The sequence below is a fragment of the Anguilla rostrata genome, chromosome 3 (assembly GCF_018555375.3).
Source record: "Anguilla rostrata isolate EN2019 chromosome 3, ASM1855537v3, whole genome shotgun sequence".
Taxonomy (NCBI): Eukaryota; Metazoa; Chordata; class Actinopteri; order Anguilliformes; family Anguillidae; genus Anguilla; species Anguilla rostrata.
In genome coordinates this window covers 21,064,702-21,076,863 of record NC_057935.1, presented here as the reverse complement: position 1 = coordinate 21,076,863, position 12,162 = coordinate 21,064,702, and the positions used below count along the sequence as shown (strand labels likewise).

Here is a 12,162-nt window from a genome sequence, read left to right as displayed (position 1 = left end):
CTTGTTGACAGCGGGAAGTTAACGCAAAACGTTATTTATTCTTACAGCCCGAGTCGGAGGTATTTGAGATCACCGATTTCACTACCGCCTCGGAGTGGGAGAGGTAGGTGGAGACAGCGATGCCATGACAGCAGTATGGGTTAGCAAAGTGCGGATTAGCTTTTTAGGGAAGCAAACGCATCTGTCCACTGTTATTGTTGTTTAACTGAAACATGTATTATTTATTCTCTGCGGCAAACTGGTTGGTTTTAATATCACCTTGAGCTACACTGCTGCAAAACAATTTGCTTGTTAGCTGGCTGTCCAAACCTAAGGTGGCAAGCTTGGTAAATTGTTTTATGTTGACGCTACTTATTACTAGTTAGCTATTCCAGGGCGTTCGTCTTTTGCCAGCTGTTTAACCAGCCGTAATGGCCCTGTATTAAAATAACAACATACCGCGTTGGTTAGCTAACTATAGCTGTCAGATTGCTGGCTGACATTATGAAGAAAGTTAAAAAAAACGGATCGGTTAAATCTGCAAACGTAGCTAGTTTGCCAAGTTGGAAAACACAATGTTTGAAAACATTGCATTTTCTCTGATCTTGGAAACGTTAACACAGCTTTGCAGTTGACAAACTTGACATTTCTTTGAACGTACCGGATCATTTGACCAACGTGTCAGAAGTTATTTGTGCTTTTACAAAATGGCCCATTTGAGGTGTGGACACAAACAGTTATCTATCTCGCTCAAGCAGCTGTTCGCTGGGTATTTTTTCCTGGTTGTGTCATTATGTCGGTGGACGCCAGCGTTGTGCTCTTGCAGATGCCCAATTTCGTTGTTCTGTTTAAATCGGCCGAAGGCTCCCTTGCTCTTGTTAATATTTATTAGCGGCTTCTTTCCTTTAACAAAGACACCAGAACACGTTCACATCCCAGTCTGATGAGCAAACTAAATGTAACGTGTATAATTGACTAGCCAAATGGGGCATCTGTTTTCCATTTAAACTTCTGTTTTCCATTTAAACCAGAAACGCTATATAATTGGAACCCACAGCGGTACGTTCAGGCAGTATACTTATATATATATATATATATATATATATATAACTTTATTTAACCAGGTAAAAGTGTCATTGAGATTAAAATCTCTTTTTCAAGAGAACATTTCCATACCTGCAGATAGACATTCACGAGTAGTTATTCTGTTCTGGTCCATTGCTCCTTATCACAAAACCAGTTTTGTGAATACCTTAATCTGAATAATCCTTGCTGATGGGAAGAATGAATATTAAATTAATTCAGTAGTACATACAGGATTGTGTTTAGTCTATTTTGGCTGAAGTGCTGCCACACATAGACATGCACATAAGCTGGCAGGCAGGCAGGCGTGCATGCATGCATGCACACGTATTCGGAAGTGTGCATTGCTTCATCTTGCAGAAGCCTAATTGGCTGGCATTTTATAATCTGTGGTGGCAGGTTTGTGACCAGGGTCGAGGAGGTGCTGAACGATTGGAAGCTGATTGGTAGCAGTGCAGGAAGACCTCTGGAGAAGGTAGAGCCTTCGGCTTCATTCTCTCATCTCTCACACCTTGCTGCCATGGTGACTGCACTCAAGCAATCAGCCAGAAAACACAGTCGTTAAGACACCCATCAGCACTTGCACAGAATGCTCATTATAATCTCTCACATTGTCTTGTGTTTTCCTTTTGTAATTTTCCCTGTATTGCACATATATTTCTAATTGCAGTCTGCACATTGCAGCGAGAATGCCAAAGAGCAGGTCTTTCCAAGCCTTTTAAAGAGTTACAGGGGATGCATCCCCTTTTGCAAAATATTATTGGGGTGGGGTGGGGTGGGGGGGGGGGGGCACTCAAGCCTGTGTTACGGTTTATACATAAGTCCCAGGAGACCTGGGGAACCTATATTGCAATTATTTGTACGAGTCAGGGCAGTCTTCCCTCAGGGCCAATCAGAAAGCTAATTGCCCAGCATGGCGATGCAGATACTTTAAGAGGAGATGAGATGCTTAACCAGTAGCCTGACTTCCTGTGGTCCTCAAAGCTCCCACTGCACATTTGCTTGGCCTTAAGTATGGCCTAATTATCTCACAGACCTGAATCAAATAATTTAATGAAATATTTAAACAACAGTAATATCCCTGGTGGATTACTGATCTTTACATGTTTGTACATTTTGGGTGGCAAGTTATTTTTAAAATTCAGTGATTTGCGGCAGTGTTTTCCTAATTTTACTGCCGTCTAATGAGTTGAAGTGTTTTGAATGCATATTTTCCTGAGTTCTATCATCACACAGTTTAATTAGCTTATTAATTCTCTGCTCCACACCAGTCAGTGTGTGGTAAACACTCTTTAACAAAATAACTTCTGTAGATCTCCAAAATGGCTGCAATGTTGGTGGTTGTTGAGATGAGCTTCCTGCCTGTTAAATGCTGTCTGTTGTTTTTATTTATATTATTATTGAATCAGAACATGTCAGAAATTTGCACATTGTTCTACGGTGATATATGTTTGATTGCATCATTTATCTGTCCAGGGTGAATACTGTACTGGCACCTGGGAGGAGAAGAATCAGGACATAAACTTTGCCGATTTCAAATTCTCAGTAACACATCATTATCTGAAGCAGGATTCAGCTGAGAATGATGGAAGGGAGGAACCTGAAGAAGGTATGACTTTCACACCGCCACTCATCTCGAGCTTTCACACCGACGCTGATCTCGAGCTTTCACACTGCCGCTGATCTCGAGCTTTCACACTGCCGCAGATCTCGAGCTTTCACACTAGCGCTGATCTCGAGCTTTCACTCTGCCGCTGATCTCAAGCTTTCACACTGCCACTGATCTCGAGCTTTCACACTGCCCCAGATCTCGAGCTTTCACACTGCCGCTGATCTCGAGCTTTCACACTGCCGCTGATCTCGAGCTTTCACTCTGCTGCTGATCTTGAGCTTTGACTCTGCCTCTGATCTCAAGCTTTCACACTGCCGCAGATCTCAAGGTTTCACACTGCTGCTGATCTTGAGCTTTCACTCTGCCTCTGATCTCAAGCTTTCACACTGCCGCAGATCTCAAGGTTTCACACTGCCGCTGATCTCAAGGTTTCACACTGCCGCTGATCTCGAGCTTTTACACTGCTGCTGATCTCGAGGTTTCACCCTGCCACTGATCTCGAGCTTTCACTCTGCCGCTGATCTCGAGCTTTCACTCTGCCGCTGATCTCAAGCTTTCACACCGCCGCTGATCTCGAGCTTTCACTCTGCCTCTGATCTCGAGCTTTCATACTGCCGCTGATCTCTACTTCTGTGTTATTGACTATGTTATGTGTTTTTGAATGTGGTTTGTGTTACTGATTGTGTTTTGTGTTACTGATTGTGTTTTTGACTGTGTTTTTGTTACTGATTGTCTTATGCGTTTTTGTCTGTGTTTTGTGTTGATTGTATTTTGTGTTACTGATTGTCTTGTGTTTTTGTCTGTGTTTTGTGTTATTGACTATGCTGTGACAGATGCTGTCCCCGGAGCCATGCAGGACCTGCTGTGTATGAATAATGACTTCCCTCCCAGAGCGCACTGCCTCGTCAGATGGTGCGTGTGACACAAGCATATTCCTGTAACCAAAGCAACCGATGAATGCCCCCCCCCCCAATGCAGAATGACCTATGCATATGCCCACAGGTTGCCACACCTCTTATACCAATAATAGTTTAGAGCGTCTTATGCTGAGAGCAGCTTTGTCTTTGTTTTGGAAGGAATTCAGTCCTGATGGTGTGCTGGTTATAAGTAGGCTACAGTGTGCGATCTGTGCTGGGCTGGTTGTAGGTATTGTGTGTGATCTGTGCTGTGCTGGCGGTAGTTACAGTGTGCGATCTGTGCTGGGCTGGTTGTAGGTATTTTGTGTGATCTGTGCTGTGCTGGCGATAGTTACAGGTGGTGTGATGTATACTGTCCTCTCCTTGTAGTTACAATGTGTGATTTACACTGCTCTGGCTGTAGTTACAGTGTGTGATCTGTGCTGGGCAGGTTGTAGGTACAGTGTGTGATGTATACTGTCCTCTCCTTGTAGTTACAATGTGTGATTTACACTGCTCTGGCTGTAGTTACAGTGTGTGGTCTGTGCTGGGCTAGTTGTAGGTGTGGTGTGTGATATGTGCTGGGCTTGTTGAAGGTACAGTTTGTGATGTATACTGTGCTCTGGTTGTAGTTACAGTGTGTGATCTGTTCTGTGCTAGTTGTAGGTATGGTGTGTGATCTGTGCTGGGCTGGTTGTAGGTATGGTATGTGATGTATGCTGTGTTCTCGTCGAGGTTACAGTGTGGGGTGTATGCTGTGCTGTGGTAGTTGGTACGGTGTGTGATCTGTGCTGTCATTGGGAAAAAAATCTATCCACACTGAATATAGGTTGGTACTTCAAAAAGCGATACATTGTTTATTCGCGCACCATAGGGAGAATGCACGTGAACAGTCTCTGCGATTCTATGACTAACAAAGGTTTTCTGTCTCCCTTTATAGTTCAGGATTAGGTCACTCTCATATCTCTTTGCAAGCTAGAAATACATTTTTCATTGCTGTTGTGTAAAGCATAATACGCTTATATAAAAACCTTTATTTTTTTACCTTGAGTACTGCTATGCTCATCCTGCTGCCTGTTAAACTTATAATCTCAGCAAGCTGCTTGTTCAAGGTCAACATGTTTTTTTAGTATCTGTCCCTTACCTGACCTCCACAGTGCTGGGCTGTATTGTAGCTACACTGTGTGATTTACACAGTGCTGGTTCTACTTACGGTGTGTGATCTGTGCTCTGCTGGTTGTATGCACTGTGTGTGATCTGTGCTGTGTTCATTGCAGGTACGGTGTGCGCGAGTTTGTGGTCATTTCTCCGGGGGCGAACTGTGAGGCCATCATCAGCGAATCCAAATGTAACCTGCTGCTGAGCTCCGTCTCCATCTCACTCGCCAACACAGGCTGGTAGGAACCCGCTGTCAGCAAACTGCTTTCACAGAACAATGGCAGAACCTTATTGGTCATTTCTGCAAGCCGCTTTCGCAGAATAACGCCACAACCTTATCGGTCATTCCTGAAACGGCTTTCACAGTGTAATGGCACCTTTCATGTCAAACTAATGCTAAGGTGTTCGTGGATTTTTTATTGCTAAATGTGGATTTACAGACACTGAAGCATCGCTTGTATTATTCTGCTGTCCAATCTTTCAAATGATTTATTCCCCTTCTATCCACTAGGTGGGGCTCTTTGGCTGGTTAAGCTAAACAATGAAAGATGTTGCGTGGTGGGTTTTTTCAGTAGGACTGGAGATGCTCCCTTGTCCTTAGGGAAAGTGTTATGATGAATGGGGATTGTCATGGCAATGTACTGGCTGATGTTTAAACGTTCCTGTTCTCACGCCCCCCCACCCCCGCCCCCACCCCCACCCCCCCCGTGGAGCAGCCAGGTTCCCGTGTTCGTCCAGATCCAGCAGAAATGGCGGCGGATGTACGCTGGCGAGTGCCAGGGACCGGGCGTGCGCACCGACTTCGAGATGGTGCACCTCCGCAAAGTGCCCAGCCAGTACAACCACCTCTCCGGCCTACTGGACATCTTCAAGTCCAAGATTGTGAGTAAAGGGGGCAGGCATTTTGTTGATTCCCCTCTTTTGTACGTGTGCCCCACCCTGCCCCAGCACCCTCGCACAAGAACGTCTTGCGGCCTCCCGCATATTTTTACATACGTAAAAGGCACATGCGGTGGATTCTCTGGGACCCAAGACTCGGGGAACGCATTAACAAAAGGAACACGATGTGATGTGTCACTTTACCCAGGGCCTATTTTCAGTTACTCGCTATTCCCTCAGAGCTTAAAATAAAACGAATCTGTAATTATTAATGTGCCGAATGAAGGTCATTTTCTAGTGAGGAGCGCTAGTTTTGCATCTCAGTTTTGCAGTTTTTTTTTTTTTTTTTTACCTCAGATTCATCAGTGGGTGGTCAGCAGCACAGCAAATCTAATGCTAAACCTATGGGCAAAAAATATAGCCGGGCTCTTCAAAGACGGTAGACACTGGAGCACTCACATAACATAGAGCTTGTTTATTGAAATAAGACTGACTTTTCGACTTGGCGTCTTTGTCGGTCAACGAGTCCCGAGTCAATATTGACTCCGAGGAAGACGCTAACTCCAAATGTCAGCCTTGTTTAAATAAACACACTTTATTTTATATGAGCGCTGCAGTGTAGTCTCTTTTGAAGAGTCCTATATGCAGTCTCTTTCTCTTTATGGCTTATACTGAGAGCGCCTTCTCTCTTCTATAAGCTTTTATGATGCGCGCAGGATGGTCTGTGTTTCTAACGCTTGCCCTCTCCGTGCCGCCCCCTACAGGGCTGCCCTCTCACCCCCCTGCCGCCCATCAGTATCGCCATCAGGTTCACGTACGTCCTCCAGGACTGGCAGCAGTGCTCCTGGCCCCAGCAGCCCCCAGGTAGGCATAATGGCAGCCCCCCCACCCCGCAGCCCCCCGCCCCCCGCGCACACCGCTAAGTGCAGCCGTTTTAGTCTTCAGCCAAGCGGCGGAGACGGCGGCGAATCGGCAACGCGCCCCCGCGACGGCGGCTGTCATCGCCGAGACGCGAACCTTTCGCTCCGAACCTTTCAACCTCAGAAGCTCCCCACCGCAGCTTTTAGTTTTTATTTTATTTATTTATTTATTTTTATCCTCGCCCCCGAAACGGTAGATTTGGGTTCGCTGAAATGTTAAGTGCTGTGCTTTCAGGCTTCTGTTCAGCGCTGCGAAGTGATCCTTCAGTCTGAGCGGCTTTCTGGGTAGGCGCCGGTTGCGGGTGGGTGGGGGGGTGGGGTGGGGGGGGCAGGGGGGATGGGGGGCGGAACTGGGGGGTGGGGGGGGTCTGAAAGCTTTAGGATCGTGACACGCAGGCTTTTCATAACTCAGACGCTTCTCTGAAAAGAATGAGGCTTGACTGACGGGTCTGATTTTCCCTTGTGTGTTGTTGTTTTTTTTGGGGGGGTTTTTGTCCTCCTCGAGCGGGGGATGGAGAAGAGCTTTAAACGGGTCGAGCGCGCAGAGCCCAGCTGTCAGCCAGTCGGCCCAGATCCCTCTTTCCGCCTTCTTAAGATCGCGCTTGTTTGTCCCCAGAACAGAGCTTGGTAACTTCATTACTCCGAGACCCCGATAATTTAAGTGGTCTTAGTCCTGTATTACAGCCGTCTCTCTTTCTGTATTGATCGCCTTTAAAGTGCAGATTTGCATCTGGTTTTCTGAGGCACTGAATCGTTGGTGGTACTGTGCCCCCTTCTTCACACATTTGCCATTGAAATGCGTGTAAATGTATTGTTTTCTGCAGATTTCGATGCTCTCCTGGCCGGGGAGGTGGGTGGGGTGGAGTTTGGGAAACTCCCCTTTGGGGCGTGCGAAGACCCTATCAGGTAAGAATTTACTGTTCCCAGGGTAAGAACGAACATTAGACTCCTCCCCATTCGCACAGGTAGATGTCACCCGAACTTGAAGCTCAGTTGCACAAAATAAGATCTAGGGATGCTTGATGACATCACGGTCTTATTGGTACCAGCCGATAGAGAAGGAAAGTAGACCAATCAGTCATCTGAACATCTTTTAATCATTATGCATATTTATCATTTTTATCAGCCAACCTCAAAAGCAAGGTAATATCAAGACTGTAGTTCTCTAGACTCTATACTCTCTGCCTAATAATAAGGTACACAAGTTGACATTTTTTTTTATTAAATAAAATATATTACATTTTTCCTTCATACATTGGAGGTCTTTGCTCATCTACTTTTTCCATGAATGTGGAAACTTGATTCTAGTTTCTGTTTGTGCTGTAATGTAGAACAGGGAGCTGTCATTGTCGGTTTCAGCCAGTACGGTCAGACGAACAGCTAGGTTGGTGATATTGGCCTAAGAATTTCTGTATTGCGCACCCCTAGAGAATGTGTCTTACTGTCACCAGGCATACAGGAATGGTCAGCATTTGTTCTCTATTCCAAAGGTGGATTCAGCATTGCTTATGGTTAGAGTTGTTTGACAAACTGATTTGCATGCCTCTGTACCAGTAAACAGTTAAGCTAAATGCGATTTTGCGTTTCTTAAATAAATGAAACACCCTCTTTACTGTGTTGTCAGTGAGCTACATTTGGCAACCACGTGGCCTCAGCTGACGGAAGGGATTGTGGTGGACAATGACGTGTATTCGTAAGTACAGAACATCTGTCCTTTCCGACGGTATGGCGCGCGTTGATACGGGCGTAAGTTGATTTTGTTCATTACATTCCCGTCCTCCTGGAGAAAAAAAAAAAAAAAGCCTACGGGTGACGTATTTGCCAGATCAAGGTGTCATCACCCTTCTCAAACGCTGTGAACCCTGGCTCTCTTCACAAATTCCTGTTACCAGATGGTGCGGATTATGGAGTGCTTTAGCGTCACTTCGGAACGGAGTTAAAATTTAAATTTATTCGCACCGCAGGATTTCTTTGTGCGAGTTTGTGTTGAAGGGGCGAAAAGTAACTTGCGGCAAAAAAAAAAAATTAGCATTTCTTACTTCTTACTTAAATTTGTATTCCGCAGGAAGGGGTGGATGAGCTCTTCGCTTTTGTGCGATTGTTTATAGTGCCTCAGTATGTTTCCTCTGTCTGGGCTTAGCTGAGGAAATGGAGGTGTTTATAGGATACGTCTGTCTGAGCCGTGCACATTTACATAGTAGGGTTTTCTGTGTCTCCATAGCGATTTGGATCCTCTTCAGGCTCCCCATTGGTCAGTGAGAGTAAGGAAAGCAGACAACCCCCAGTGCTTGTTGGGTAAGACCTGCCCGTTCCCCCAATAAGCTGCACCAATCTCAGTTTTGGAACTTTTTTTGCTGATGCTCTATGCTGATTCAAACACAAAATGATATACTGCCCTGTTTTTATAACTACCTCAGAAACTACCTGGAGGACTAGTCTGCCCCCGTCTGCTGGTTGTTCATGTCATTTGACCCTGGTTACTGGCACACATGCTGTAAAGTGTGGGGTTCTAGATGGTTCTAGAACTGAGTTTGTTACTAGAAGTTTGCAGCGTCAACTGTAAGGTGTCGCAATCACCTCAAATGACTGTGTCCTTGGGCAAGCCATGTCAAATGTAAAGCCAAAAGTACTGATGTCTGCTGTCGTCTCTTAGGTGACTTCCTGATGGAGTTCTTCAAGCTGTGCTGTCGGAAGGAGTCCACCGAGGATATTCTGGGGAAGAATTCTCTTGAGGAAGAGGGCAAAGGTACGGGAACTTTTGCTGTGACTGGGTGGAGGCAGCCTTGAAGCTAGCTGTCCCTCCGTTTCTAACTGACCCTGTTTGTCAGTTGAGTAGCTCCAACGGCAATGATATCTCACCACTAGAGGATGCAGGTGTTAGCAGAGCTTAAGATACTGATATGCTGTAGGCGGTGTTCAGGGGCGATTGAACTAGTGGCCCCAGACAATAGGCTCCGCCCCCCTGACCTGAGTGACACTTCTTGCATTCTCGTAGAGAACAGTGACATCAGCCAGGCTCTGTCCAAACTGACGGAGCCCAGCACGGTGCCCATGTCCCGGCTGTCCGTGTCCAACATGGTCCACAGCGCGCGCAGGCGGATCCGCCGGCACCGCCGCGTCGAGGAGTCGCCGCTCAGCAGCGACGTGCTCAACTCCATCCTGCTGGTGAGGGACCGCCTCTTCTCAACCGCCAATCAAACGCATCTGGGGTCCTGTTCAATGGGCTTCACTATACACCCAAAATCAGACTTCATTTTTTCTTATTTTTCCCTTTGCTTTATAGTTTATATGTTTCGCCTTGTTTACATGGTGCCGTTTTTAGATTTTTAGTTATGTGACATTAAATTTCTTTTAACAGTTTATCCCACAGTGCACGTATGAACCATCCTAAAATGTGTATTATTACACTGAGGTCACACCCTTTTGAAACACGCCACAGTTGTGGTCCTAGCATAGAAACATGTAAGAGCTGCCACAGCACATTCCCTTACCTCAGTTTGTCCTGATTCAACCTGATTTGAGGTTCAGCAGTGAATCAGTTGGCAAATTAAAAGTTGGCTGGAGGATGCAAACATCTTGACTGCTAATGGTCGCCCTTCTGTGTGTCTGTCCAGTATCTGTTTCCAGACGCCACCGAGAGACCCTCTGAGGGAAGCGACGGCAAGGCTGCTCAATCGAACGCCGAATCCAAGGTGGACAAGGAGTCTGAGGACTACGTAAGTCTGAGATGCACTTCTGCTTGCCTGGAGAGCTTCCGCTCGGCACAGCTTGTCTGAATGCAAAACGCCAGCATGTATCTTAATATTAATTGCTTGAAGCTAAAAAATACTGCAGATCTTTTAGTCTGTGAATACTGATGACTGGCTGCGGGCACCTCCGGGGTAAGCAGTGATGTTTATAGCGTCTGAGGCGCAGAACAGCCCTGCTGTTCCCGCAGAACAGGGAGCAGCAGCAGCAGTGGGTCTGACCCACTCAGGCCTGTAGTTAATTGGGGCAGCGCCTTCGTTTCTGTCTGTTGCCAGGTTGTCCTCAGAGCTGAGAGTTTTTGGGTGAACAGCAGGCTGTCTGGGTGAAGTGATTGTGATGTGCTACCCCCCCTCCCCTCCCCCCCTCCCCCCTCCCCAGAAGCTGTACAACCAGCTGAAGTCGGCACCCTCGGACAGTCTGACCTACCGCCTGGCGCTCTGCCTCTGCATGGTCAACTTCTACCACGGGGGAGTGCGGGGCGTGGCGCACCTGTGGCAGGAGTTCGTGCTGGAGATGCGCTACCGCTGGGAGAACAACCACCTGGTGTACGGGTGAGCAGAGCCCGAGAGAGAGCGTGATTCAAACCGCACTGGGTAACTTTATTTAAAGAAAGATATCAGGGAACAGGCGCTACGTAATGCTGGAAAGAAGGAAATAAAATTGGGTAGAGCTCACTCTAAAACTAGAATATGCGTGGGAGTACAATTTGAAAGGTGGCGAGAACTTTGGAAACAGGTAGAGTTGAAGACTCATGTAGAACTTGCATTCTTTCTGCTAGGTAGTGGCTAGGTAGCTATTATTCATGACGTTACTTTATTTGACGGGTAGTTTTTGGAAGAATTAACTGTTTGCTTAGATTATCTGTGTGGTAGGTAATTTACCTAAGCTAGATAGGTAAGCTTACAATACATTAAGCTTCCACTGTTGGATGGATCAGATTAGCCAGAACTGGCTATAACCCTGATTGCCAGCTGTAGCCAGTATCGGTTGTTGACTATACGACTGGACTCTCAAATAGTGACATGAAGATACATTGAAAAATACAATAAGTAGCAACTGTAGCTAGTAATCTACAAAAATATATGATCTGTGCAGTGTCAGAAAGCCTCAGATGTATCGTAGCTCCAATTTGGTACTCTGCTGGAAGTTTTACAAAATGACCTTTCTAACAGGGTCCCACTGTAAAATATCCAGCAGAGTACTAAACTGTGGCTAGGTGTATCGGGAAACTTAGTCTGGGATAGAGGGTGGCCTTGTTCAACAATTTACATGTATAAAAAATATTTTGCTAACGTTTGCTATCATGAACCAGCTGGTATAGCTAACTTTAGACTAGCTAATGTATTTAGCAAAACCATCACTTCATTAGCTAGCTACTGAACTCAGTGACTTAACTGGAAAATGTTTTATTGCCTTATTGGTTAGCTCTGCACCGATGAGAGATTATTTTGTTGGATTATTCTTGCTGGAGCTGACATTTTTTGGGCAGTTTTTGCAGTCTGTAATTCTGTAATCAATCTTGCCACAAAGTCATAGCTAGAAATGGTGATGTGCAGTCATGACAAGGTGTGTGGAGAGGGGATGAGTGCGGTCTGCCTCTTTCTCTGTGGGCCGGGCCAACGGGTGTGAAGATTTTCAATATGTCTTCCCAACATTGCGACCGTTGGTGAAGTTGCGTACTGCAGCTTTAAGGATTGGCTGCAGGTTTAGTCTCGTTCTGTGTTTTTTTTTTTCCGCTGCAGTGCTGGTCACTGTGACAGTAGGAGCGGTTCTGTAAAGGCCGAGTTCACTTCGGGTCACTCCTGCACCAATTACTGACAAGAACCTGCTATTTCTGCACCACAAGCAAACACGCACACACACACACATGCACACACACTCTCTTTCT

General features: G+C 46.1%; 1 protein-coding gene across 1 annotated transcript in view; it reads left to right on the top strand.

Moving 5' to 3' along the window:
* Positions 1 to 12,162, top strand: part of rab3gap1 (RAB3 GTPase activating protein subunit 1) — a 28,278-nt gene that overhangs the window by 145 nt on the left and 15,971 nt on the right. Inside the window, exons 2-15 of the mRNA XM_064326710.1 lie at positions 48 to 103; positions 1,462 to 1,537; positions 2,539 to 2,671; positions 3,508 to 3,586; positions 4,848 to 4,967; positions 5,445 to 5,610; positions 6,372 to 6,471; positions 7,352 to 7,433; positions 8,152 to 8,220; positions 8,749 to 8,822; positions 9,181 to 9,273; positions 9,523 to 9,692; positions 10,142 to 10,243; positions 10,653 to 10,825. Coding sequence (XP_064182780.1) covers positions 48 to 103; positions 1,462 to 1,537; positions 2,539 to 2,671; positions 3,508 to 3,586; positions 4,848 to 4,967; positions 5,445 to 5,610; positions 6,372 to 6,471; positions 7,352 to 7,433; positions 8,152 to 8,220; positions 8,749 to 8,822; positions 9,181 to 9,273; positions 9,523 to 9,692; positions 10,142 to 10,243; positions 10,653 to 10,825 — 1,493 coding nt within the window. The remainder of the gene's footprint in view (positions 1 to 47; positions 104 to 1,461; positions 1,538 to 2,538; positions 2,672 to 3,507; positions 3,587 to 4,847; positions 4,968 to 5,444; positions 5,611 to 6,371; positions 6,472 to 7,351; positions 7,434 to 8,151; positions 8,221 to 8,748; positions 8,823 to 9,180; positions 9,274 to 9,522; positions 9,693 to 10,141; positions 10,244 to 10,652; positions 10,826 to 12,162) is intronic.